The sequence below is a fragment of the Simochromis diagramma genome, unplaced genomic scaffold, assembly GCF_900408965.1.
Source record: "Simochromis diagramma unplaced genomic scaffold, fSimDia1.1 OVJJ01000419.1, whole genome shotgun sequence".
In the NCBI taxonomy this organism is placed as follows: domain Eukaryota; kingdom Metazoa; phylum Chordata; class Actinopteri; order Cichliformes; family Cichlidae; genus Simochromis; species Simochromis diagramma.
This window is the reverse complement of record NW_024387244.1, coordinates 465,683-491,962: the sequence shown is the minus strand read 5'-3', so window position 1 is coordinate 491,962 and position 26,280 is coordinate 465,683. Positions and strand designations below refer to the sequence as shown.

The following is a 26,280-nucleotide window of genomic DNA, read 5'->3' as shown; positions in this document are numbered from 1 at the left end:
ACAGATGGCCTCATAATTATTCCTTTATCAGCTCGTTGGTAAATAAAGTCCTACCAGTAATCCTGACAGTGGCAGATGTCATCTGATCAGCACACACACAGCTGTAGACCCCACCGTCCTCGGGCACAGGTTTCCATATGAGGAGCTCCAGTGTGGTCTCCCGTTTCCTTATCTGGTACTTCACACTGTTCTTCAGCACCTCATCCTCTTTCCTCCACTCTACCGGGATCCCAGGTTTGGAAATTTCACAGCGCAGTATGACGCTGCTGCCCTCCTCTGCTTGCATATTCTTGAGTTGTTGTATGAATGTGATAGGAACAGCTGGAAAATAAGGAGTGACATCATAGACGTGAATAAAAGGATAAAAGCTTGTGTGATAGTTTATTGCATTAGCAGCTGTACCTGTGTGTGGCTAACTGCCATATATCAGTGCACAGTAAGTTATTGCATGTTGCATGCATCTGTATTTCTCCAGGTGAGCTGGATGAAACGGCACTGCTCCTTTTATACTTGCATGAGCTCACAATGGATGTGAAACATGTTGTAAATGCTAAAGAAGAAGTTTTTGGTAAAGCTGTGTCAGGTGAGTTTGTAGTGTGATGAAGACTTTACCGTGTACTTTGAGACTTGCTGTAGTGTGGTGGTCTCTGCACTGGCACGTGTACTGTCCAGCGTCCTCGGGTTTCAGGGCTTTGATGGTCAGAGAGTTGATCGTCTTCCTCTGTTTCATCACGTACTTGTCTCCTGGCCTGATGCTCTCAAAACCTTTCTTCCAGTGGACGTGGACCCCAGGCAGAGAGTACTCACAGGTCAGGGTGACAGCTTCTCCTTCTTTGGCCTCCACATGCTTCAAATGGTGGATGAACTCTGCTGGGATGGCTAGGAGTGACAATGAGGAGGTCTTTGCTTATTATAATTTCTCCTATGTAATCATATACAATCTACCAGAAATGTTCGACCCACAGCAAGCACGTGACAAATAAATCCCTATTGGTACCTTTGACAGCGACCGCGGCCCTGGTTGTAACAGAGCCAGCACTGCACTCGTACACTCCTGCATCTGTTTTGCAAACTTCTCGAATGGTCAGCCGAGCTTCGCACCCCAAACGACTGGTAAAGTATCTTGAGGAGTTCCACATGAGACAGCCATCTTTGTACCACAGGATGTGACACGGCTTGGAGGTCACACAGGACAAAATCAAACCACCTCCTTCGATGGCCTCGCAGTCCTCAAGTGACTTACAAATGGTGGGACGCCTTTCTGGTGTCATGAGCAGATGAAGCACAGCACATGTAAGATGTGACAAAAAATACACGTTAAAACCCGAAGATCTCAGCTTTACCTCGAACCAACAGCGAGGCGTACGATCTTTTGTCCCCTGCTGCGAAGGAAATAGTGCCGGTGTCTTTACGGGCCAGCTGTTTAAACGTAAGGGTGTGGAAGCCTCCTGAAAGCACCTGGATCTCATTGAGCTCGTTGGTATAAAGCAAAGTCTCATCCAAATACCACTTGGCCCCAGCGTAGTCACTGGGAGAGATACGACACCTGAACGTGACCGTGTCCCCCTCCAGACACTCAACGTCTTCCAGTTCATCCAGAATCACCACCTTCTGACCTGCGAGACGGAAAAGACAAAACTCTGACAAACTTGCAGCATACATGACCCGATCAGCACCATTAGATTTTTACCAAACATTTTACTCTGCAATGATAAACGTTGCATTGCAGCACTCATCGTATTGGCATTTCTCCCAGTGTGTTGGTTCCTTTGTTTTACAGTGTTTTCCATCACTGCCTGATATGGCCCAGTTTGATTTAGATGATCCACGCTCACCTTGCACAGTCAGCTGTGCCCGGCTTTGCATGGTGCCAACGTCACATATATAAATATCTGTGTCCGATTTCTCCAGTGAGGTGATGGCGAGCGACAGCACCACGCCCTTCTGCCTGATGACATACTTCCTTCCAGGCCGCAGCTCAATCAAGCCCTTCAGCCAGGTCACACGCTTGGCTGGCTGCCTCGTCTCGCACTCGAGTGTCACCTTTCCTCTTTCTTCTGCTCGAGTGTCTTTCAGCTCCCTGGCAAATGTGTGCTGTAACTCTGAAATGAAAAGGCAGCTTAGTAAAGCCGATCCAGCCATGAAAAACCCAAAGACATATAAGCGTGGAGATAATATCGATCCTTTCAATCTGCTGCAGCCTGTGTTTTACCGCTATCTGTAAATGGTTGCTACCTTTATAAAACCAAGAATGAATGAAAAGTCGAATCGAGGCTACCTCTGATCTCAAGCTTGGCACGGGAGGCCACGCCTTCGGCCTCACAGCAGTACTCTCCAGAGTCTCGGATAGTGGTGCTTTTGATCACCAACCGTGCCAGATGTTTCTCCACGCTCATCTCATACTTGGGGCTCTCCTTGATCAGACGCCCGTTTTTCAGCCAACGGATGGTGACTTCTGGTTTGGTGATTTCACAGCTCAGCTCTGCATCCTCACCAGGCACGGCCTTGACGTTCAACAAGTCCCTGAAGATGTGCACTGGCTTCTCTGTGTGAGAAAGGGCACATTGGCTCGCTCAACATCTTGAAACAACTTACAGTGTAGGATATGTATAATGTGTATAAACTCTCCAGGCGTGACCATATCTTAGGAAAGATTATGTACCTTGAACAAAAAGCATGGTCCTACAGGTTAGATCTTTAATTGTGAAGACCACATCTCCAGCGTCAGTAAGTAACGCATCTCTAACTGTCATCGTATACATGCGGCCGCTGTTGGTGAGCTGAATACGGCTGTTGGTAGCCATGAGCTGGCCGTTAATGGTCCAGGAAGGTTTATCGTCAAGATCGTGGGAGAGAAGACACTCAAAAGTGCAGGCGTCTCCCTCGAGGACAGCCGTCGTCTTCAAACGCTGGACAATTGTAATGTGTAAGTCTGTAAATAAATACAATCAGTGAATGACCACATATGTCAGCTGAATGCTATACTAACTGTGGATGAGATCTCAGAAAGGTTTAATGCCACCAACACTCATTAAACATGGTGCAGAATAAAGAAATAATGACCTTATTTAACTTCTTAAATGGTTTCAGAAATACAAGAGCTTTAACTGATAAACTCGCATAAAACAATTTACCCTGTGGTTTGAGAGCTTATTAGAAATGGCGTTTCTTCTTCTACTCACCGTTAGAGATGGACCGATCCAATATTACGTATTGGACATGAAAAAGTGGTATCGGTCCATCTCTACTCACCATCTACTGTGACTTTGGCTTTGGTCTGACTTGTGCCGAGATCACACGTGTACTGTCCTGCATCGTCCTTGCTCAGTGAATGGATGATCAAAGCCATGGACTTCCCAAACTGGAGCAGCTCGTGTTTGTCATCAGCTGTCAGAACTACACCGTCCTTCTTCCAAGCAGGGCTCGCCGTCTCTTTGGAAATCTCACACTGAAGACAAAGCTCCCCTTGCTCCTCTCCAACTGCATCCTCCAGAGGCCTCAGGAACACTGCTGGGCATTCTGGGACACATTACAGGTTAGTCTTTGTGTTGTTATTATTGCAATTTATGTTTCTGAGAAATTTAACTCCTTCTGTCACTGACCTTTGACCTTTAAGGTGGTTGTCTCAGTGAGAAGGCCTGCTTTGAAGGTAACCCTGCTCTCCTGTGGCCGAAGTTTTTTGATTGTGAGGCTGTGCATGGTGCCCATGTGGTGGATCTTGTTGATGGCGTTGGAATAGAGCCGGACATTATTGAGGAGCCACTCCACATTGGCCACCACGTAGTTGAGTTCACACGAGAAAGTGGCGACGCCATTCTCCTCAATATCCACCGGTTCAAGGTGTTTGATCAACTTCAGCGTCCGCACTGCAATACAAAGGCTCAATTCATCAACGTGTCCTGAAAAGGCTTCATATTAACGTTTGCATGACACCACACTGAACCTACCTTTTACTTTAACATGTGCCGAGCTCTGTGACCCTCCAGCCAGACAGCGGTACTGTCCCGCATCCATCCCCGTCAGGCCGTGGATGGTCAGCCCTGCTCGTTTCCCCTCCCTCTTCATGCTGTACTTGTTAGAGGATTTCAGAGCTGTGCGGCCCTTAAACCAGCGCACCACCCTGGGAGATGGGGCGAACTCACAGCTCAGAGTCACAGAGCTGCTCTCTTTTGCCTCCACGTCATCCAAGTGGTGGACCACCTGAAGAGGCCGCTCTAGAAGGGGAGACAGGTTTACTTGTTCAGCAGCGTATTTCCATTATTTCACTGGAGAATACCATGTTATCAGCTTGAGGCGGTGTGGGAGATTCACCTTTAACCGTAAGCTGAGCGGTGGAACGACTCTTGCCAGCGATAAAGACCACCGGGCCTGACATGGAGCTTTCTGTGGAGGTGAAGCACAGGCTGTGGAGGGTGGCCTCCCTGTCAATGTCCACTGCCGCGCATGGCTCCATGACCTCACCGTTCAGCGTCCACTTTGGTGGCCTCCCTGATTTCAAGTTGGTCTCTACCTGGAATCGTGCAGGCTCTGGCTCCATCACCTCCACCGATTTCATCCCCCGCACTATGGTGATAGCCTGCTCTGCACATACAGCATAATACATATTACCTCTACTGCACAGCTCCTGACATCATAGTTTGATTTCATAAGTGTGGGAACCTCACCCTCCACCAGAAGCTGGCAGGAGGTTTTATCATCCTGTGCGTCACATGTATAGGTGTCTTCATCTGACGAGCAGACGTCATTGATAGCAAGCTGCCTGTAGATATCTTGGCTGATTAGCTGATACTTCTTGCTGGGAAGTAGCTCCTTCCTGTTCTTGTACCACCTGACCTCAGCGTTAGGCCGTGACACCTGGCACTCTAGCAGACCTCGGTGGCGATACATGGCGATTTTTACTCTCAGAGGACGCGCTATTTGGACTGGAAGCTCTGAGAGTGGAAGAATAAACTCAGGTTTTATGATCTTTATTGTTTTATAAGAGCTATTTCTTGTGTGTTCATCAGGATTTCCTTCATGCCCAGTGTGAGGAGTGAATCTCGGGGCTCACCTTGTACCGTGAGGGTTGCACAGGATGAGACCCGCTCTGCCGTGAACCTGATCTCTCCTGCATGTTCTGGTCTGACTGACTTGAAGGACAGAGAATGAGTTTCACCTGAAATCACATTAAACCCAGTATTTTATTCTGCTTATTACCTTTTTCTCGGTTAATTCTCAGAGTTCCCCTTATGGTTCAGGTACCAATGACTGAAGCTCATCAGTTCAAGCAACTATAAGGATAGCTCCCCCAAAATAAGGTCTACTGCTAAGATAACTGATCTTTTACCTTGGTGTCTGATCTTGATGCTGTCCCCAGGACGGATCCGGCAGTCATCTCTGTACCACCGACCATCCACATCCATCTGGCTGACCTCGCACACGAAGGTTACAGGTTGACGCTCGACTGTGTCGACATCTTCCAGCTCCTTCACAATGTGAATGTCCCTAGCTGGCAGGAAATATCCACACTATGACTCGAAACTTAGTGAAAGTAACCAAAGAGAGCTTTTTGCCACTAAAATATTGGCTAACTGCAATCTGACATATTACTCCATATCATTATTTATTTATTGAACTAAATGGCCTGTATTTGTATAGCTTTACTAGTCCCTAAGGACCCAAAGCGCTTTACACATCCAGTCATCCTTCACACACACATTCACACACTGGTGATGGCAGCTAAATTGTAGCCACAGCCACCCTGGGGCACACTGACAGAGGCGAGGCTGCCGGACACTGGCGCCACTGGGCCCTCTGACCACCACCAGTAGGCAACGGGTGAAGTGTCTCGCCCAAGGACACAAGGACCGAGACTGTTGGAGCCGGGGCTCGAACTGGCAACCGTCCGATTACAAGACGAACTCCCAACTCTTGAGCCACGATCGCCTGAACGAACTAAAATGAAAGACGGTGCGCTGTGACTGTATGTTCTGCGGTTCCATAGCTTTGTTGGGTTCATAACACTGATTAACACCATCTGTCCAAGTCCAGCAGTTGTTGGACATTTCAACTACAGCATGCACTTCACTGCAGAAACTACAGCCTCTTAAAAACACGTATGAACCTCGAGTTAGTGGTTCAGGTTATTGAAGCCCCGGAGAAAGTCACTGACCTGATTTTGGGATCTAACACAGAGATGGTCTGGGCCATATAAAAACATTCAATCCTGTGAGCATGCAAGTAGTTCTGTCACATTACCTCTGACAGTGAGTCGGCCTGAGGTCTGAATGCCATTAGCTTGGAAGGAGAACAAACCGGCATCTCCCAAAGCCACCCTGTTCAGTAAGAGGGAGTGTTTCTTCCCGTGTGTGCTGATGCGACAGTTGGGTTTAGATTTGAGCTGCGTCCCATCCCTCATCCACACGCCCTCTATGTAGGCTAGGTTAAGAGATACCTCAAAGGAGCAGCTCTCACACTCTGAGACCTCTGCGTCGTCCAATCCCTTCACCACCTGCAGACGGTTCTCTGGCAAACACACACACACAGGCGGCGTTAGAGGCCTAAAGGCCTTTGACTCATGGTGAGAACTCTGTTGAAAAAGCACAAATGCATTTAGAAATAAACATACTTGCAGCTGCTACTATTCCTCCAGGCTTATTGTCTCCCATGTCTCTTGTTCTTGGCTGGAGAAGTTTGTTTTCTATCACAGTCAGCAGGCTGCAAATACAAACGTACCCGAGGTGACCCTGAGTCATGATATGTTGTCTAACCGTGTTACAAAAAGAGAAATCGGCTTTTCCACGAACTCATTCAGCTCACAGTTCAGGGGTACAGACATTACTGATTTCTGCATAAGTGCTTAAATCTTTTGGACATCATTGCAAAAACAGATTAATTCCTTTCAGGCTAACCATCAAACCTCAACGTCCAAAATGGTAACCCCATCAAACTGGATATACATGGCATCAGTGTCTCATATTGTTGATCCCTGTGATGGCGTGCCAGTCAGTAATGAAGAGCAGAGTAATCTCTGTCACCGCACTTGGCTGAGTTCATCCCCACCAATATAGACTCAGCTGTGATCAAACCTCCATAAGGCAACATGAGCTGAACTCAGAGGAAGGGAAAGCTCTGAAAAGCCAACAAGCGATCGACCGATTGATATGATATTTGAGATCATCAAACACGCCAGCTCCTCCCAGCAGCACTCCAAGCATAGGCCAGTCTGCTCCATTACATTACCTACAGCTAAAATGGTATTTTATGATGCGTCACACACGCCACTGTCTTTGGAACCAGTTATCTAGATTACCTAATATTTTATCATAAGCTTATTAAAATCTATTCTGCAAAATAAACACCAGAGAAATAAAAACTGAAATCCTTTCAGAGCAATACAGCAAACCAGCTTAATACAACTCTGCAATATAATTCAACTATATTCCAGTGATACTCTATTCAACAGGGTTTCTTGTTGGCTATATTCAACTGCAAAAATAAAAAATATCATTTCTATACACATTTCCAAATTAAAGAAGAATACATAAGCTTACCTGCACCAATGCACCAGCTCTCAAACTAAGCAGGTGATCTATAGGACGGACACATGCCTGCATGCACTGTTTCTGCACCAGTTTCAAAAAAGCAAAACTACTTTATCCAAAACAAACACGAGTTGGATGAAACCAGCTGATCCTTTGGGAGTGCTGTGCTGTTTCTCACAGAGCCTTTAAGGTTAACAAGATGCATTTAATCCACCAAAGAGCGTGTCCATGCCTCCTTGTGCATCCTAGTTCCCAAAGTTGACAGGCTATAGTGCTTTCTCTTTTTTTCCTGCTGTTATGGAGCATAGTGCTGAACAGCTGACATATCTCTCCCCACACACTAACCTCCAAAATAGCCTTCTGTCAGTATGAGGGCAAAGATAGCTTTGGCTTTAATGGTGCAAGGCACCATATGCTCGACATCACTGGAACCATGAAAAACAATCAGAATGTAAACAGTGGTCCCAGTGTCTCTGATGGTTTTCCACCGTGCATCAATGAGGGGTTGACCAGCTTAGAAACATGACAATAAAACGTAGATTCACCTTATTTTAAAGCAACCTTTGTATTGCATCAGAAGGTCTGCAGCATTTTCTCTCAACAATGAGACCAAAATGACCGAACAGCATCAGACGAGTCTCTGCACCATGAGGCTGATGGGGTTTAATCGCCTGCTCTGTGCAACCCCGACCCACATGTGCCACAGTGTCTAAAACCTGTTACAGATACAGACGTCAAACAGGTAACAGGAAAGAGGTGGTTTCTTCCACTGTTAATGCTAAAAGGTCATGAAAGATGCATACGTCCTTAAAATCTTTACAAAACAAGTTTGAATGTAGGATTTTCTGTCATCCACACAGGATCAAAGCATACATACGCACATGTAAAATCAAATCAAGTCCCACCTTCATAAGACACCTTTGGAGCCTCGGGCATAACTCTGGCTGCATATTTCACCACTCATCACGGCCTGGTGGGTTTCCTGGTGCAGAACCAGCTTTTAAACATAGTCAGTAAATTTGAAGTTGGGGTTTTGGGACGGTCCATCAGAGAAGCATCACAGAGCTGCATCAGAACAGCTGCAGATCAAACACAAACAACTGGACAAAAGTACCAGTTATTTGGATATGTCACCACTTTGCTGAGGAAGTCCAGCCAAGCTGTCGCCCTCCGATGAGAGGATGTTCAGGAACAGCCCAGAAACCACCAGGGTTAAAGTGTGTCATGAACTCGAAACCGCTGGAACACCAGCGTCACTGTCCACAGTCAAAACAAGTTTTACACAGACTGAGAGGATCCCGACCAAGACAGAAGCCACTGCTCCATAATCGAAGCCTTAAAGTGCAGTTGAAATTTGCAGGCGTACACATGGACAAACCAAATGCCTTCTCCAAAAGAGTCAAGCATGGTGGTAGTAGCATTATGCTCTGGGGCTGTTTTGCTGTGAGTAGTACTGGAGGCCCTAAGAAGGAGACCCTCCAAAATCCTCAATTTCACGATGGTTGGATCGATTTTGCTAAGGGACATTTAACCTAATGTTATTTGGGGCGGGGGTTAAGGAAAACACAGAATAAATCCAAACTTGTGCACCAATTCTTGTTTTTTTAAAAGTTCAAAGAAATCATTAAAACCTCAAATTACTCTGACATCCATGTCCGTGATTACTGTATGTAACCTTTTGACCACAACTATGGTCTGTGTGGCTGCATCTGGGATCTGAAAAGCTCAGTATGCCCCAAAAACCAAATACAGGAAACATTACAGTGAGATGGTCAAAGCCCAGCAGCCAACCGTGCTTCAGCCTTTATGCTATTGTTTTAACAATTTTTACGTAGCTCAGATTTGTGGGAATCCCTCATCAAAAAGAAGAAAGCCAGAGCCAGGCAGCATTGTGTAAACCTCAGTTTGACAGACAGTCCCATGTGCCAGTGAAACTGTATCAGCAGAGATTATCTCTGTGGGGCACAGAAAATAACCTGTCATCACTGAGAAGGAGAACGGTGGTCCACAGAAGCCAGTCTCAGTTTACAGAAGCTCATTCATTGCAATGTTTAACAGGTAAAATATCGAGTCGGTGTAGGAACAAATATTTCGTTGTATTTCTGACTCGAAGGCTGTCGCTGTTTCTGAAGATGAAAGACGAGCAGCCTCTGATGTCTTGATCCTGTGAAGATGTCCAACAGACGAGCTTTGCATGATGAAATGTGGATCTTTGTGCACAAACTCTAAAAATAGAGTCACGGTAAAGGAACCAAGTCAATGTGAAGATCTGCCGAGGGAATTTAGAACTTGACGAAACAGCTGAACTAAGCCTCTGGATCATGTTGGAAACACTCCCCCTCGTGTGTTTGGCATTTCTTCTGAGCCTGACTCTCTGCACCACACAGAGGCAATAACAAAGAGCACACTGTAGGACTCTGCAGCACGCTGTGATTATTTAAAATGTGGCTCCTGTCGTCATCTCGGTGGCCTGGAAATGAATTTTACTCTGGCTTTGTGTGTGACACCTAAAGAAAAGAGGATCTCCTTAACCTTCATAACCGAGCGCTACAGCCAGGAAGCCACAGCCTGAACATTAAATGTCCTTGACTGAGCCGCCTTGGCACATCTAATAACAGCTTAGCCTTCAGTCTGACAGCTACAGCCACGGGAGTCTGTCCACCAGTTTGACAGGTCAAGGGTCATATTTACATATATATACAAACTGCACCTCAGAGAGAACAGGCCATTCAGAAGTAAGGATGAAGAACCTGCATCTAGATCTTCTTCTTTGTATGGAAGCCCACAGTCCAGGCCTGGCATCCACCCAAACAAACATGACAAAGCTGAGAGGATAAAATCCGACACCAAGCGAGCGAAACGCAGAAAAAGCGAACGCACTGCAGAAGTGGGCGTCCTCGTTCCCACGTGCATACTGAAAAAAAGACCTCCCAACGTTTTGGAAACATTTTACTGACATGAAATTGAAAATCATCAAACTACTGCATTCAATAAAATGTAGGATGCTAATGATTTGAAAACGACTGCGTTCTGTTCACAGGTAACACCTGCACAAGAGAGAAACTTCACTGATGTGGCAGCAAACACAGGGACTGCAGCTTAATGTGTGTTACTGACGCAGGACAGCGTCAGCCTCACTGAGGGTACAACTCACACACTTCAGTAAAAGACAACAAATAAAAGATCATTTTTTTCCTTTCTTCTTGGTATTTTTGTCTTTAGCTGGTTCTTCTTCTTCCTTTCCTGACGCAGCTTTACTTCTTTTCTTTCCCAGGGGCGTCTTTGCATACCAGCTCTGTTGGAAAAAGAAATCCTTTTATGATTTTAATGTCAGTGACAACAATACTGTCAAAGAATGTAAATGTAAGCAAATCCTAAAGAGTAACTTAAAAACCTCGAATAATCTCGTGTCTAACCTTTATATAAAGTGATCCGCAGTACTTTTAGTCCATTTTTAGCCAGAGTAAAGCGGGCTTCAATATTCTGCTTGTCAGCCTGTCGTTGAGTTACTCTTTACATCAAAGACATCCACGTTACCTTCAGGGCCTCCTCCTCCTCCTGGAACACGGGGTCAATCTGGGCTAACGGGGCGATAAACTCAGCTGCAGTCAGCGGTCGTTTTGCCTGCTGGAAGACTCGATGTTTGGTAAGAACGCTCTGAATCACTTGGACGATGTGTCCTGGAGTGTAGCCGTCAGAAATCTTTGCCAGAGAACTGAGGTCCAACGCCTCGGTCCCTTCACCTCCGTGTTTTCTGATCAGCTGCTTCCACAGGACTGAAGGCAAACAGAGTCAAGTTTAACACCAACGTCGTCGAAATATCGTTACATTCATTACAAAAACATGACGTTTAATTGTCTTTACTGCGTCTTGAGCCGTAGTCAGGTCTTGGGATGAGGAGGATTTTGCTGAACATTTTGCACAGAGACTTGATCTCGGCGCTGTGCGGGTCTCGAGTCGTTCCTATGATCAGAACGCGATCCTCCCCTTTGATCAGCTTCAGGAACTTGGGCAAATCTTTCTTCAGCCGCTTAGGGTCCAACTATTAACCACATGGAAAAATCAGCGTTACAACATTTGTACACAACGACAACCCCTTTGTCTGCTTTACCTCTTTTTCCTCCTTGGGGATTTTCCTGTAAAACATTTTCTCTGCATCTTCGATCCAGATCACTGAAGGCTGCATCAGTCTCGCAACCTGTAAACGATCAGGAGGAACTTAGCAGGATGCAAATGTTCATGGTGATGGGGGTCATTTCTGCTGCTACGCCAGCTGAACACAAGCCTGTCTTTAGATGCACTCTAGTCTGTGAGCCTCAGCCCTCTTTCTTCCACCTTATTTGGGTTACACTCACGCTGCATTTTTCTGTGCACTGGCTTCTTTATTCTGCTTGACATTAACCAGTTTTTCATGTAAGTTCATTAAGGTTCTGCCTTCATAACTTTAAGTCTTTAAGATAATGACAGAAAAATCTGAATGCAGTCTGATTTTACCTTTTTTAAAGTCTTTAAATCACCAAATTCTTCTCATTTGTGCTGCACACACGAGATTAAAAGCATTGATTGCGGTTGGCCGTTTCACCTTAAACACCATGTGAAGCATCATGGCGAGCCCGCTCTTGCCTGGGTACTTTCCGGCTGTGTTCAGGGGAGACAGATCAAACAGGCAGGCGCCCGTCTCGTGGCAAACCGCATGGACCAGCATCTTTTTACCCACACCTGTGGGTCCGACCAGCAGGACCGACTTTATCAGAGGAGCCTTCTCGTGTACCACCTGAGAGCCTGAAAGTGACGCGCATATTATTTTCAACTACAGATGTTTTCTGTCCCGTTGATGTGAAAGATCGGTGCTGGCTTTAATACCTAACGGCAGAACTGCGTACAGAGATATGACTTGTCGCACATCTGACAATGACGGCATGGGCTCAATGTCGTGTTGCCTCAGCGTGGTCCCCAGGTAGCTATAGTCACCTAGGGAGTATACAGCAAGTCACCTGTTTGTTAGTTTCACATCGACACAATACAAATGTTCTGCAAAACCATAATCAGTGAATAAATCTCACCTCAACAAAGGCTGGGATATAAAATGATGTAATAAGTTACAGCATTTTATTTAATCTGTACTTAACTGAACTGTGACGTATGAATATAGACAGTCGGTGCAAAATCATCAACATTACATCGAACGACTGCGTTAGATTAGTTTTAGCAACGCGAGCCAGAAGAGGGCAGCACATCCACGCGCCATAGTTTCTACTTAACACAGCTCAGTGGTGAACTTCCTGTGGAGTACCAGCACATCATGCACAAGCACACAAAAACAAGTTACAATTAGACAAAAGCATTTCTGTCACAGTGTGTCGTGTCTTACCCAAGAAATCCTGCAGCTGAACATTACATGTCTGCTTCAGTAAGCCCTGCTCCACCAGCTCCCGACACAGAGACTGCAGAGTCCTACAGACGTGAATAAAAGATGAAATCTCTTCTGCATTGTGCTGAACATCCAATCAGGCTGCGCGTGACCTCACCGATCAGCCGTCAGGTCTTTTTCCTTTTTCTTCTTCTTTCCACTCTTAGAGCCTTTCTTCTTCTGCAGAAACAAACACAATCAGGAACACGCTTCAAGGAATCAGCGTAAACTGCGGCCGCCGTCTCTCAGTCAGGTACCTTGGCGTTTGCTTTCGTCTTACCGCCCTTGTCTTTATCCCACAGACAGCTTCCACTCAGCCAGTTCGTGTCTCATCTGCTCATCGACCTGGTGCGAGCAAAACATCACCAGTGAGTGAGGCAAACCCAAGCATTGCATCGAACTCTCTGTTAAGACCAAACGAAATGTTAATTTAAGGCTAAGCAGAAGCAAACGGGTGTTTTGCTGTGAAATGAGCCAAGAATTGCTTTTACAATGGTGGATCGTGTGCTGGAGCCTTCGCCGTACCTTCACTCGAATTTCCGCCTCAATGACTTCCCTCTTTTCTTCCTTGATCAGCTCCGGGTCGTGCATTTGGTTAAAGTTTCCGTACTCGCTGCGATTGTGCCAAAAGTCTGAGGATGACAAAGATGCAGACTCTAAGTATGCGCGTGAGAGGTTGGTGCTGCTCATCAGGACGCAGCGTGGGGGAAGCGGCTCGTCACTTGGAGGCTGAAGAAGTCACCTGGATGAGCGACGAAACTGAAAACGTCCAGATGAACAGAACTTACAGAGTTACTTACCTGCATGACTCAGCATGCATCAGGATAAACTGTGATACTCACAAAGACTCATGATTGGCCAAACGAAGCTTTACGCTTTGTTGCAAACTGAATGTGAATCACGAGTTTTAGTGTTAAAGGTTTTTAACATTGAAACAAACTGTCAGTGTTTGGAGCTGGACCGTACCTGCGTAGATTTTACTTTCAACTTCGAGGTCCAGCAGAAATGCAGAGGGCAGCATCTTCAGCCCTGCCTCCTCCACCTGATCGTGATGCAGTTACAGCGATGAACACAAAGTGAAGCGTTTGGTTTTGCTTTGATTGAGCTCAATATTTTGCTATATTCTTATCTAAGATACAGTAATAATCATTTTACAGATTGTTCTACTAAATGAAAAACAGCGGTGTCTCCCCACCTCCTCGTCTTCCTTCCTCTTGTCACTTTTCCCCTTTTCCTTCTTTTCTTCTTTTCCTTTAGCTTTGGCGTTGGCCTCTTCTTCTTCTTTTGCAGCAAATTCTTCCAACAACTAAAAAACCCACCAACACCACTGTTTACGAACCATATTAAAGCACGAATAAAACCTTTGAATCAGACTGGATTCTACCTGCTGAGGGGTCTTTTCAGCAAAAATGAGGGCAGAACCTCCCTCTTCTTCATCTGGGTAGTCTGGAAATGTTCCTGTAGCATTGCTAAAACATCGAAGATGCAAACGTGAAACTAAACCCACCGAGTGTGAAAAAGCTCCGTGACCAGAGGGAAAAATCATGGAAACAAACTCTCTGCCAGCTTACCGGCACTCAGTGAACCACTGCTGAATTTGCACCTTCATGCTTTTGCTCATGTCGTCCCCTTCCACATCCCGTAGTTGGTTCATGACATCCACTGTGGCCTTTTGGTAAGCCTCCTCGTGCTCCATCTGTTTTACTCGTGTGGAAGCCGCGATGGCCTGGGCCGTCATTTCCGCAGGGCGTGGCTCCTCATACTTTGGATCCATATTCTAGAACAAAAATTCAGCACTCTAGTGTTTCCTTATAAACATTAAAAAGTATCTTGATGAAGCCGCATTTTACCCACCATTCCCAGAAGAATCATCTCCTCCTCTCTGGCAATTTTTGTCCTCTTCCTCTGCACGTAGCCCTTCCACACCTGCAGTTACAGTCAATTGTACCTGTGAGCATGAACGAGTGCTTGCACAGAAAAAGAAGATGGCACGTGACACGTGGTGTGTGAGTAACGATGGACCTTTTGGATGCAGACTGCAGCGGATTCAGCACTTTCTGCTCCAGGTTCCTTGATCCTGTATATGGTGTTCATATTTAAGGTTTTCATGTTGAACTTTGCCCTTTCACGTCCTTGTCGTGCCCGCTCTGCCACTTGAATAATCTTCACTGCCTCCTCTTGACTCATCTTCTTGGCCATTACAGGCTGTGGGGACAAAAATAGAACAGACAAAAGTACGGGAACACCTTCTGCATGACGCCGGCTCATTAAATGTAACAGTTGTTGCATAAGCGTGTAACAAAATGACAGGAACAAATTAAGCGAGAAAGTTTCAGGGCTTTAAAAGATTTGGCTGCTTTTCCACTCACCTCAGGAGTTTCAGTGACCTCCGCCATTTTCAGGATGTCAGTCAGCATGGCCTTTCTTTGCTGCACCTCTTTGCTGCGTTCACTGTGAAAGTAGCGAGGGATGGGGATCTCGAGGTCGGCCTAACAGGACATCAGAGTAAACAGTGGTTACTATGTTGGCCCTGGGCGTCGGTGTGCGGAAGCTTAATTTGGTTTTATCTTGAACTCAGAAATCAAACGTACAGGTATGAGCTTCAAATCATGAAGCACATCATCCATGTAGTGGTACTCTGAAAACTCTTTCTCCACCATTTCATTTTTCAGCTCTAACACTCTTCCCATCACACTTTCAAGAGCTGAATGAATAAATCTCCTCTTCTGAGGGTGGACCACCAGGTCATAGGCTTTCTCCAGCTGTCTGAAGATTTGGGTGTAGCGCACAAAAAGCATGGCCAGACGCTGGAAGAAAACGACTCTGTCTTTTTCAGGGCGCGGGGGCTCAGCTGGTAGTTCTTCTTCTAGCAGACAGCTCAGCTCTAACTGGGCATCTGCCCACAGCTGGTTGTATGTCCTGAAAAAGTGGAAGCAATCTGATGAGTTTGTGCCAGAACGAACAGTCTGTGAGTGAGAATCCTGAACGGTACATAATGCAGGTTAGTGATTGTTCAAAGAACAATAAGAATAAACGATCATGACTTGCAAATGCTAATGACGACAAAGCTAAATATTTAAAGAGCAGAAACCAGCACACGTGTCAGCGCTGCTATTCCGCTGGAGTCTCATTACCCACTAGGATTGACAATAATAATAAGACCCTTTATTTATTCTGTGATCAAATATGCCGCTAAATTAATTTGAAATATCCCTGCTGTGATACTTTCTTTAGTTTGACTTATTGGGTAGGGCTCAGGGTTAACCTATTTTCACGTTTTACGCACAACAAGCAAACATTAAACTAACTTCACAACAACAAGCACGTGGCTTTTGAACAGGTTACCTTTGCGACATATTTTAGCCTCCGCGGATAGAAAACGTGTCTCTAACCAAAGAAAGGTCCCACGGAGCCGAAACTAAACCAAGGTTAGCTACAGCTAACGTTAGCTCAGCCTTCAGTGCGTGGTCTGTTTCCATAGTAACAGTAACACAGGAAGTCTGTCCGCGTTGAAAGTCGTGTTTCCCTCCGCATACCCTCCAAAGGTGTCAAGATACCTTTGGGCTCCAGTTGAGCGCCCCAGAAGACAGTGGTTATGTTCAGGTAAAGCTAAGCGATGGGGACCAACACCTGACGCACAGTGCTTCTTCTCCACAATTAATATAAAAACATATAAACATCTACACCAACAACAATAATAAAAACAGTAATGTCATCTTCCTCCTCGCGTTTGTGCTTTTTAAACCACCAATAAACATCGAATGACGAAATGCACATCTAAAGCTTCCACATGAGCTCTTTACGCAACTAGGTGACGTGAATGCATGCAAAGTGCAAACGTGGATCTCTGTAAGCATAAATAGAAGCCTGCTAATAACTGATTACACATGAAACAATGAATCAATCTGAAGACTTCACGCATTAATAGATTTGCCTCATTGTTACACTCATACAAACTTTGTATTTTAAACTGGATTGGAGTCACAGTTCCAGCAGCTGAGTCAGCAGGTGTGTCTGTATCAGATGCATCTGAAATGTAGCGACCCACTAACTACACCACTCCGTAACCCTGCCACACCTGTAGGTGAAGTTTTAGAGTTATACACGGTTGTTACATGACTCTGTTCAGCATGTGTGGGGAAAAGCCGGATGGCTGCTCCAGGAGGCGCAATATCTGCGGCGCTTAGGCGGTCACAAGACTTGGACATCGGTGAGCAAAAACATCGGCACGCTGACAGGTCAGCTAGAAGCTCACATGCCCACAGATTCTTCACTTCTCTGCACCCAACATCCAACAAGTCGCTCTTTTTGGAAAAGTGGACACTCGTGCGCTTCCGCGCCACGGTCTTTGTCGGGTTTTTTTCTTTCTTTTTTAATGGAAGTTATAGTGCACGGGGGACTTTTTCAGATCTTCGCCCATTATTGCATCTATAAGAGGGTCGTTTTTATTTGCAAGTAGCCTGTCCCGTTCAACTACAACTAGTGATGTTTTTGGTGCGTAAAGGAGTGGCTCATGCCTAAGTGAGCGAGTGCCACTGGAAGAAATTACACCAAAGATGTCAACATTGCTTTACCACCCACTCAAAATCGATTGTATTACCTTCAAGAAGGTGGCTCCTCGTATAAATAGGAACGCATTATTTCAAGAAAGACGGTGGTGAGCACAATCTGTTGGCTTTCTCTCCTATCGGATCGGAAGAATTTGCTGAAGACAACTGTGTCCACCCTCCAGGACATAAGCATCTTTAACTCCTAAACTAGTAAGTTTGAAGTTCAATTAAATGCATTTGCGTTACTCTTGTATTAAACAAGGGGAAAGTGGAGATTTTTTAGAAGTTACCTATTTTATCTCCAACATGCAGATTTTATTAATTTTGCTGTAATAATGAAAATGTGAAGGACTTCAAATATCAGTGCTGATTCGTCCCTTCATGTAAATCATAATGCAAACTGTCCAAGTGTGTTTTTGGTCAGTTCAGTCAAACAAATGAGGCATTTCTTTTCGTGTAATGACTTTCGTGTAACAAAACCCGTCTGCTCATGCTTTCAGACAGTAAAGTCATGCAGGTGGAAAGGAAATGGCACATACTGCTCACTATCTTCTTTCTGCTCATCACTTCGGGTCAGTGTATGGACAGCAAGGAGGACAAGCAGAAAGAACGAAGGACCCTGTTGGATCTAATCTTACAGGTTATCAGAGACAGCCAGCAACGGGAGAAACCCATCTCCAGGCGCTGTAGCAGTGGACTCTTCACTTCAGCACAAGACATGAAGTTCTCCTCCCGGGAAAAGCCTTTCTATGTCCCTAGGCTGGATAACAGTAGACTCTCAGGTAAGCTGATAAGATTTATTTTTAGGTTCTGATGATGAAGGCATAATCCCCATTTTACAGTTGGGGACAGCTGTCAGTGTTCTGGGCAGTGCTGCACGCCTTATTCAAGAGCTTCTTTTAGCTGAATGGAAACTGGTTTGCTCGAGTTAAATTTTGTAATTTTGTGTGTCACTGGTGCTCAGAGAGGTCAGCATCCACATCCGTCTGGCCTCAAGTGTCCAGCTAAATTTAAAGTGGTTTCCATGAACACAATGCAGGTGTGCTTCATTTTGAAGACCTGTTTTCTGACCATGTTTCTTCAACACGTGTTTAACTGACTGTTGGACAGATGGAGATGTGGATAGGCTAATTAAGGTAGGAGGGGCATGGTGATGCTAAACTTGTGAATGAGTCATTCAGTATGATTGGACTCTTTAACGTGAGTGAGGAGCGCCCAACATGCACACAGGCACTGTAGTGTCCTGGAAAGCATCTCCGGTCACATTCACGTCTGCAGACAGAGCAGATAAAGCAGACTGGTTGTGCTGTGTCACGTACACGGCATTGCATCAGTGATACTCTAACTAAAATACTTTTTTGATCGTTATGGAATGAAGAGCCTGTATGAGGAGACTATAAACACTGGACTTTATTTATCTGGGAAGACTATCCAGAGCATGTTACTGAATGTTGCCCTTGCGAATGACATTTAACAGGATTTTTACTAAAACTGAGTCGTCTCAGACATTTCAGTAAATCTGCATTAATGCTGCAGCTCTTCAAATATCTAAAACCTGGCAAAGAAGGTGCGCTCGAATGTGATAAAGAAAAGGAATCCAGAAAATCCTTTTATGCAACTGTTTTTATCGCTTTAACAGACTCAGAGAGTAGTCGAGGGCTGTGCCTCATTGGTATGTGTGGGAGTATATTAAGGGCTAAGTTAACATAATGTGCTGTTTATTTCCAATATCAGACTGTGTCCAACAGCACTATCAATTAGATCCTGTCGTAAAGATGTTGTGCAGGCGTTATACAGCTTAAAATCTTGGCTCCAGCTCATGCAGTTGGAAAAGTACCTTTCAGACCACTGACTGGATGGAATTCATCTTTTGAGGATATAAAAAGCAGCACATTAGCAAGCGGTGCATGCAACGCTACCAAAGATTTGTGGTCACGCAAGGATGGATGTTTTGAACACAACGAGGAGGAAAGAGAAACATCGATAAATCCACTGATGTGTGCGGCACACTCACCTCTTCCTCTACAGCTACGGTTGTTTCAAGAAACACGCCATGAAGCCAGGCACTTATTTTCTAGCTGGTTTTATCTGTTACATTGTTACAGTTTAGGACTGGCAGCTAAAAACAGTGTCGACACATTCACTAATCCTCCACATATGTAGACCCTGAAAACCTGACCCGTGTTGCTCTTATGGGTTGTCTTCTGTCCGTCTTCCTAAATTAATTTTGTAATATTCTCTGTGATTTTTCTTAGTGCATCTAAGTGATTTTCTTCCATATTTATCCCCCTGTAGAGCATTGCACAAATCTCTTGCTGGAGGGTTAATGTAGCTACTTACTTCTTCTGATGGGCATTAAACTCCCATACAATAATCTCTTTAGCCTGTAAGCATGGCCATTGTGTTGCCTGGATGGACAGTTAATACAAACAGGGTCCTTGGTGTCTTTATGAATACACAAAATTTCCTCAGAGTGCAAACCGTGGACAAAAACATGAGTGTGTCAATCAGTTGGAGAAAAACTACATTTGGTGCACATCTGAGGAACTTAATAGAGAATGAATAATGTTCATTTATGATTCTGCACTTGGGACGTGTGCAGTGAAATCCAAAAACATTTCAAAGTCATTAATCATGCAAAGCAGCTGTGCATCGTCACGTAAAGCAGCGACACTGCTGAGATTCTTGAAACATAATGCAGGATGCAGGAGGGAGACTGTTAACACTGACGATCCCTCCGTCACTGTGGTTCATGCATAACTTTGCTCAGATGGTGAGAAGCTAACAGTGAGTTTCTTTTCCAGAAATCTTTTCCAGAGATGCAAACATGAAAGAGAAAATCATTGAGCATTTTGGAGGTAAGAAACCAAAGACGACACTAGGAGCACAAACTCTGTCTCTAATGCAAGACCGTTTGTTTCTGACAACTAACTGTCCCAGCATTGATGGCACTAATCACGTGCAAATTCCTCCTTTTGCCCCTGTGAAAAAATCCTTTTCTTTCCAAGCCAGCATGCAGTCTGCTCAGGTCATAGAAAACATCACGAACACTGGGGGCTGCAGTAAGTTAAGAAAGGGTTGCTTGTAGGGCAGCAGTGCTGAGAAACAGCACATGGTCTGAAGCTGACAGTATTAAGCTGAAGGCAGCAGCACATTAAGCTGATTATTTGTCTCAGGAACTATGTGCAGAGTTCATGAGTGATGTGAAAATCTGGAAGCTTAAATGTTAGATGTGCTTCTAATTGAAGACTCGATTCCCCTGCACACTAAGGCCAGGTCCAGCTTTAGTTAGCACGTGTCTGTTCACATTAACTGTAAGCTTAATTACACCTGCAAATAAGATTAAAAAATGATTGTTTTATCTGATGAGACCTTTTTCTGTTAAGCAGGACCAGTCAAGTTCTCATCGGAGTGCAAAACACACTTTCATAGAGTTTATCACAACACGAGGGACTGCTCGACACCAGCATGTATGTATGACTTCTTCTCCTGTTCTGTTTCTGCTGATGTGCTTGGTGATCTCTGCGCTTCCTCAAAACCTGCTTTTACGGGTTTACTGTAACATCTTAACAGTTTGTTTGGGTTGGAGTTGTCACACTATGACATTTAAATCAACTACCAGTCAAATCTGATCCGAGTTCAGTTTATGAGTGCTAAACTCTATGCTTAATAAGACAAACTTTATTGCTTTAAACTCTTCTTAAATTATAAAGTCATTTTGATTTGTGGATGAGGGGGATATACACCACCTCTGGCTAACATTTAGGGAGTAAAAACTGTAGCGATTGAGGGCTATCGTATCTGTATTTATGCCAGAAGCATAAATAGTAGAGGTGGGAATCACCAAACATCCCACGATACGATATTATCACAATACTTAACGCACGATACGATATTATTGCAATTTTTAAAAATATTTTGCGATATTCAGATTCTGTCCATAAAGGTAAACTTCATCAATATTCATTTTATCTAATATCAAAGTCTCGCACTCAGTCTTTCTCTCATTTCAGTTTTATTGTTGACAAACTGAACGGTTTGTATTACAGTCTAGTCCAACTTAACTGAATGCAACCATCTGGTACAATTATAGCTATTCTGAACTATGCAATATGAAAACTATGCAGCCCCTTCAGCAACTGAAGGATTTGAAAGTAAATTAAAACAAAATATAATTTTACATTAAATAAAAAAGTTTTAAACTTAATGAAAATAAAACATGTCTTAAATTAAAATAAGTAAACTGTCATGTTTATTGCTGCCAAAAACAAGTTAAACACATTTGGACAGTGTCAGGATTCTTGCTCAGAAAAAGGATCAACGTGCTCTGAAGTCAGAGCACAAAAACTTTTTTGTAACAAAATATCGATTTGTGCTGTCCCTGCATCGATACATTATTAGCAAACAAGATATCACGATACTACACAGTATCGATTTTTTCCCCCACCCCTAATAAATAGGGGATCATATCAGAGCGGCCGTCCAAACAGAAGTCTGAATCACTGTCAGCCTTCTCTGTGACAGCGATGTGACCCACGGCCTGCAGTACCACACTAAACTGTGTGATTTACAAGAACAGACTGACTGCAGAAATCGCAGCTACACTGGAAATGAATTGTTCACGTTATGTAAAAAAACTGTGAGTGTGTTTTTAAGTTCTTATGCAATCGTTCTTACTTCTGAGATCAAACCTGCGCACACGCAGCATTGAAATAAAACAAGTTTGACACTTGAGCTGTACACGATAACGCCGAGGGTTTCTACTAAAAGTAAACAGAGCTAACGCGCCGCAGGGATTTGAAAGCTCAAACACGATGTTTTATTATTTGATTCTGTTGTTAAGACAATTTGGTGATGTATTATGAAAATCCCGGTCTTCCTTCTGGGATATTAATGATATGGGAATTATGAGGAAACCGTCCACAGACATCATCAGTGAGTGCAGACGGTAATGCTGGGTGGTGTGCGCGTCACACAATAAATTAGAGCGAGAAGCTCCTCCTCTTCCTGATGCCTTTCACACATGTGACTGAGTCAAACAGGCATCGAACTACATCACATAATCAGGATTGTCCCGAGGTTAAGGAAGTTTATTTAAAGCCTGACAATAGTGAGACAATGCTGGCCAATGGATCACATACAGGATGCTGGGTTGGCCCAGAGGATTGTGGAACGCAGTTCATGTCACGCAGATATTACAGATGTCAGGGTCAGAAAACGGGACTCTGTTTGTATTTCAGGAGTTATCATGTGGCAGCAGCGCTCAGAACCTTCTCTTGGGTCTATTTCTTTTTATATATGTATGTGTATGTATATATATATACACACACACATAGAGATATGTATAATTGGCTTTTTATCTTTTACCAGTAAGTTAAGTATACTTTACTATAGATGCCACCAGCAGAACACGGTTTAACAAGTATTTCACTGTGAACCTGAGACCTCGTGTCTACGTTACTATTTTTACCACAAATCAAAACTTTTCATGTTTGTTTTTTACTGATATGGTTACCAGGGAGGCGTTATATTAACATCATGTTTTTCTCCCCAGATTACAAAAGATGTGCGAGATTGCTAACACGATTAGCGATGAGTCCACTCTGCATGCAGTCCTAGATATTGCATGTAAGTTTTTCCTGCTTTCCTGACTGTTTTCGTCATCATCCTCTGAATAGAAAATAAACGAGGTTAAAGAAGACAGAAATATTAATTCAGAGGTCTTTGTTGTTTTTGGTCAGTTTAATTGAATGTGTGATACAGAGCTGGGGGGGGGGGATTTTCACATAAGTAGAAATGTTAAATTCAACATTTCTTTACTTAAGAAGACTGTATGCTTTGATGACATGCTAGCCTGTCAGAACAGGGTTTAAATTTAGGTCTGTAGTGGAGTGAGAGTCAGAAAGAACAGAGACGCAGATTTTATACATTCAGTTCTCTTTATGCCAAACATGCACATTAGAGCATGTAATTCATGTTGTCAAGCACATGTGAGAAAATGGCACACAGAGATAATAAGACTTCACCCGTGGTCTCCTGCATCCACAACAACAGAAGGGTTAAAGTAAAAATACATACATATACATACATATACATATATATATATGTATATGTATATATATGTATATATATATATATATATATGTATATGTATATATATGTATATATATATATATATATATATATATATATATATATATACATATATATATATATGTATATGTATATGTATGTATATATATATATATATATATATATATATATATATATATATATATATATATATATATATATATATGTATGTATATATAGTTTTTTTCCATGAACGTCACTGCTTCCCGACGTTCGTGGGAGAAACGCCGCTCGTGTACTTCCTCACACTAAATCTATTAATACGACCGCTCTCAGGACAGAGGACGGACATCAGTGGAGTAATTTACGACGCTGTCGTTGTCAGGCCTTTTTAAAATTGATCTTCTGTGACAGCAGGTCTGAAGGGTTCACTGCTGTCTAAATGCAGCAGCGTAAATGCACACATTCAGTACAGGAAATTAGCTGGAGAGTGATTGCTCTTACAGGGTTCATCTCTACAAGCGGTCATCTTGGTTCATTGGATTTTTCTGTAGAGGAGTTGGTGATTATAAATTTGAAGAGCCTGACACATCCCAGGTATTCAGTTTCTCAAGTGAATCAGATAATAAGATCCTGTCGGCGAAATCTGACAAATGTAACAATCAGAGGGAATATTAAAGGATTCGTTATGTCGTCATTCTGGTCATTTCTTAATAGAGATGTTAGCAGAATTACATCTTTGAGTGGAAAACAACAAAAATTTGCATGGAGGTGTTGGAGGTGAACGTGGAAGTATAATTAGTTTTCTAGTTTTAGTTTTCTAAATACAGTTCCTGCTTTGCGGGGGCGTCTTAACCTTCTTCTGTTTGCCTTGCAGGGAAAATCTGATTTGCAAAATTTTAGTAATGAACAAATCTACTGTAGCTAGCCTAGCAGTCATTAACTGTTAGCAGAGGAGCTTCTGAAAACCATCACGTTTGCAAATAGAAAAGAAATAGAGCGTGGGAGACAGGAAGAAGAAGAAGCAGTGTAATGGCGTGCAGCAGTGGTGCACAAACACGTGGGGAGTGAAAAGGAGCCTGTTCCAGCTGAACTAAAGGATGCCTCAGGGTCACCTGATCCTAACTGTAAGGAAAAGCCTGAACTTGCATGTACGGTGGGGGTGTCTGTCTCCTGGATCCACAGTGGGAGCTGCTTCCACAGAAGACGCTCTGCCTCCCATTCTACAAACTCTGGGAGCCACAAGCAAACATGCAGTCTGAGAGCAAAGTGCTCTGTTGGGATAATATGTCACTGTGCACCGAAAGACACGACAGGGCCTGATCATCGAAAACTTTATATGTGAGGAGACAAAACATAACTCTGTGTTTAAGAGCAGGTGAAGAGTAAATATGGGTAAATATGGTCTCGTTACTATAAGAATATCAATATAACACAGACTGAGAACTAGAGAGAAACAATGAACATCAGGTCTGTCAGAGCTGAGAGGACGTTTCAGTCCGTTACACTCAGTCTTTCAAACTGCATTGATTTCTTGACCAAATCACAGAAATGGCTGAAAATAGCTTTATTGTTATTATATAACAATTAGTTGTATTGGGTGGACGTGCGTTATTATATAATCGGCACGCCGCCCACCCATAGACACGCCCCTGTTTGTGGATAAGCTGAGACGTAACACGGAGGAACGCTGGACGCCACTAAGGACACATTTTTAAACGCTGACTTCCTCTGAAATTCAAGACCCGTCAAAATCACCTTTGATTGAGTGGTTGTATTATTTGGTTGTATTATTTGTTTAAAGGGGTGAAAGGATGCAGGAAGGAGTGACGGTTCATCCTCATCAAGGTTTTGTATTTTCTTTTGATTGCAGGTCCCAGAATAACAGAAGAAGGATCGACGTGGTGCCAAGGAAGTGCCTTCAAACCCACAGCAGTCATGAGAACGTGGTTGTGTTTCTAGTGTTTCTACTTTCTGTTGTTCTCGCTGTCATCGACGGACGCCGTTGGTTGTTTTTGAATGGATGTACCTGTATATACCATGTATCTGTAAAGAAATATTAATTTAATATTAAATGCACCTATTTATTGAGAAGGAATGTATATAATAATTTCACAGTCATTCAAAATTTGATTCTTCTTTGGTTATTACAGTTATGGATGAGGAAGAAGCTTCTTTTCTCATCCATATATAAGACTCCCACTGTTATACTGATGTTACGCTCTGTCATTGACTTCATTACATTTTATTTGGCACTGGAGTGAACTAAAGGATGTGGCTGACAATGAGAGTATATGGAATAAGAGCAATGGTGATAATGCACTGCAGTACTGAACAATAAAGAATACTGAAGCACAGCATGTCGCCATCATTGAAGATGAGGGGAAACTGGTGGAGAGCGGTGTGATGAGCTCAGGATTAAGCCAGCCTCTCCAGTTTGCAGAGGAAACACCGTTCGGTGTCGTGAACGAGACTGCGTTTCATTACAGCTGTTATGCTGTGGGAAAGCCACAGCCAGTGGGTCTTTATGCTCCTTCTGGCCCGAGTATTTCTTTCAGTTTTCAGCACCTTTCTGACGCTCTCTGAACAGGGACAACCATTACTAAACTCTCTCCTCTAACTGGAGCTTGTTGCAAAATTTCTGGCAGATTCCTCTGCTTGTCTCTGGCAATCACACACTCAATCTTAGCTGTCAGATATCTTGGACTCAACGGGATGTTGAGCA

General features: G+C 43.8%; 3 protein-coding genes across 10 annotated transcripts in view; 1 reads left to right on the top strand and 2 right to left on the bottom strand.

Annotated features, from left to right (window-relative positions):
* obscna (obscurin, cytoskeletal calmodulin and titin-interacting RhoGEF a) overlaps positions 1 to 8,334 on the bottom strand; it is a 40,239-nt gene extending 31,905 nt beyond the window's left edge. For 3 of the 7 annotated variants that reach the window (XM_040052731.1, XM_040052730.1, XM_040052732.1), the window contains exons 1-17: positions 7,533 to 8,334; positions 6,608 to 6,696; positions 6,238 to 6,504; positions 5,327 to 5,488; positions 5,051 to 5,155; positions 4,665 to 4,931; positions 4,312 to 4,581; positions 3,948 to 4,214; positions 3,603 to 3,866; positions 3,253 to 3,519; positions 2,663 to 2,932; positions 2,279 to 2,545; positions 1,836 to 2,102; positions 1,344 to 1,616; positions 998 to 1,261; positions 613 to 879; positions 55 to 321 (exon numbers count right to left, since the gene is read on the bottom strand). In XM_040052731.1, the coding sequence (XP_039908665.1) occupies positions 55 to 321; positions 613 to 879; positions 998 to 1,261; positions 1,344 to 1,616; positions 1,836 to 2,102; positions 2,279 to 2,545; positions 2,663 to 2,932; positions 3,253 to 3,519; positions 3,603 to 3,866; positions 3,948 to 4,214; positions 4,312 to 4,581; positions 4,665 to 4,931; positions 5,051 to 5,155; positions 5,327 to 5,488; positions 6,238 to 6,504; positions 6,608 to 6,647 (3,784 nt within the window). In that variant the 5' untranslated portion in view covers positions 6,648 to 6,696; positions 7,533 to 8,334. Of the gene's footprint in view, positions 1 to 54; positions 322 to 612; positions 880 to 997; positions 1,262 to 1,343; positions 1,617 to 1,835; positions 2,103 to 2,278; positions 2,546 to 2,662; positions 2,933 to 3,252; positions 3,520 to 3,602; positions 3,867 to 3,947; positions 4,215 to 4,311; positions 4,582 to 4,664; positions 4,932 to 5,050; positions 5,156 to 5,326; positions 5,489 to 6,237; positions 6,505 to 6,607; positions 6,697 to 7,532 lie in introns of those variants that run through there. The other 4 variants (XM_040052734.1, XM_040052733.1, XM_040052735.1 and 1 more) reach the window with 3 other exon arrangements.
* Positions 8,335 to 9,937: 1,603 nt separating this feature from the next.
* zgc:153738 (uncharacterized protein LOC558115 homolog) lies at positions 9,938 to 16,415 on the bottom strand. The gene is given in 20 exon segments (XM_040052737.1): positions 9,938 to 10,818; positions 11,061 to 11,299; positions 11,388 to 11,565; positions 11,635 to 11,721; positions 12,106 to 12,305; positions 12,387 to 12,494; positions 12,895 to 12,977; positions 13,052 to 13,113; positions 13,191 to 13,229; positions 13,231 to 13,278; positions 13,459 to 13,565; positions 13,900 to 13,975; positions 14,129 to 14,239; positions 14,318 to 14,402; positions 14,505 to 14,710; positions 14,788 to 14,859; positions 14,956 to 15,138; positions 15,303 to 15,422; positions 15,525 to 15,852; positions 16,279 to 16,415. Coding segments are annotated over 20 exon segments (2,454 nt in total). The 5' UTR covers positions 16,290 to 16,415; the 3' UTR covers positions 9,938 to 10,707.
* Positions 16,416 to 16,653: 238 nt separating this feature from the next.
* Positions 16,654 to 25,912, top strand: alkal1 (ALK and LTK ligand 1). Of its 2 annotated transcripts, none has more exons than XM_040052745.1 (5): positions 16,654 to 17,693; positions 17,984 to 18,265; positions 20,288 to 20,341; positions 20,873 to 20,953; positions 25,429 to 25,912. In XM_040052745.1, the coding sequence occupies exons 2-5, from the start codon at positions 17,995 to 17,997 to the stop codon at positions 25,515 to 25,517; spliced, it is 495 nt and encodes a 164-aa protein (XP_039908679.1). In that variant the 5' UTR covers positions 16,654 to 17,693; positions 17,984 to 17,994; the 3' UTR covers positions 25,518 to 25,912. The 2 variants fall into 2 exon arrangements, with proteins under 2 accessions (XP_039908679.1, XP_039908678.1); XM_040052744.1 differs by having other exon boundaries at positions 20,870 to 20,953.
* Positions 25,913 to 26,280: the final 368 nt, after the last annotated feature.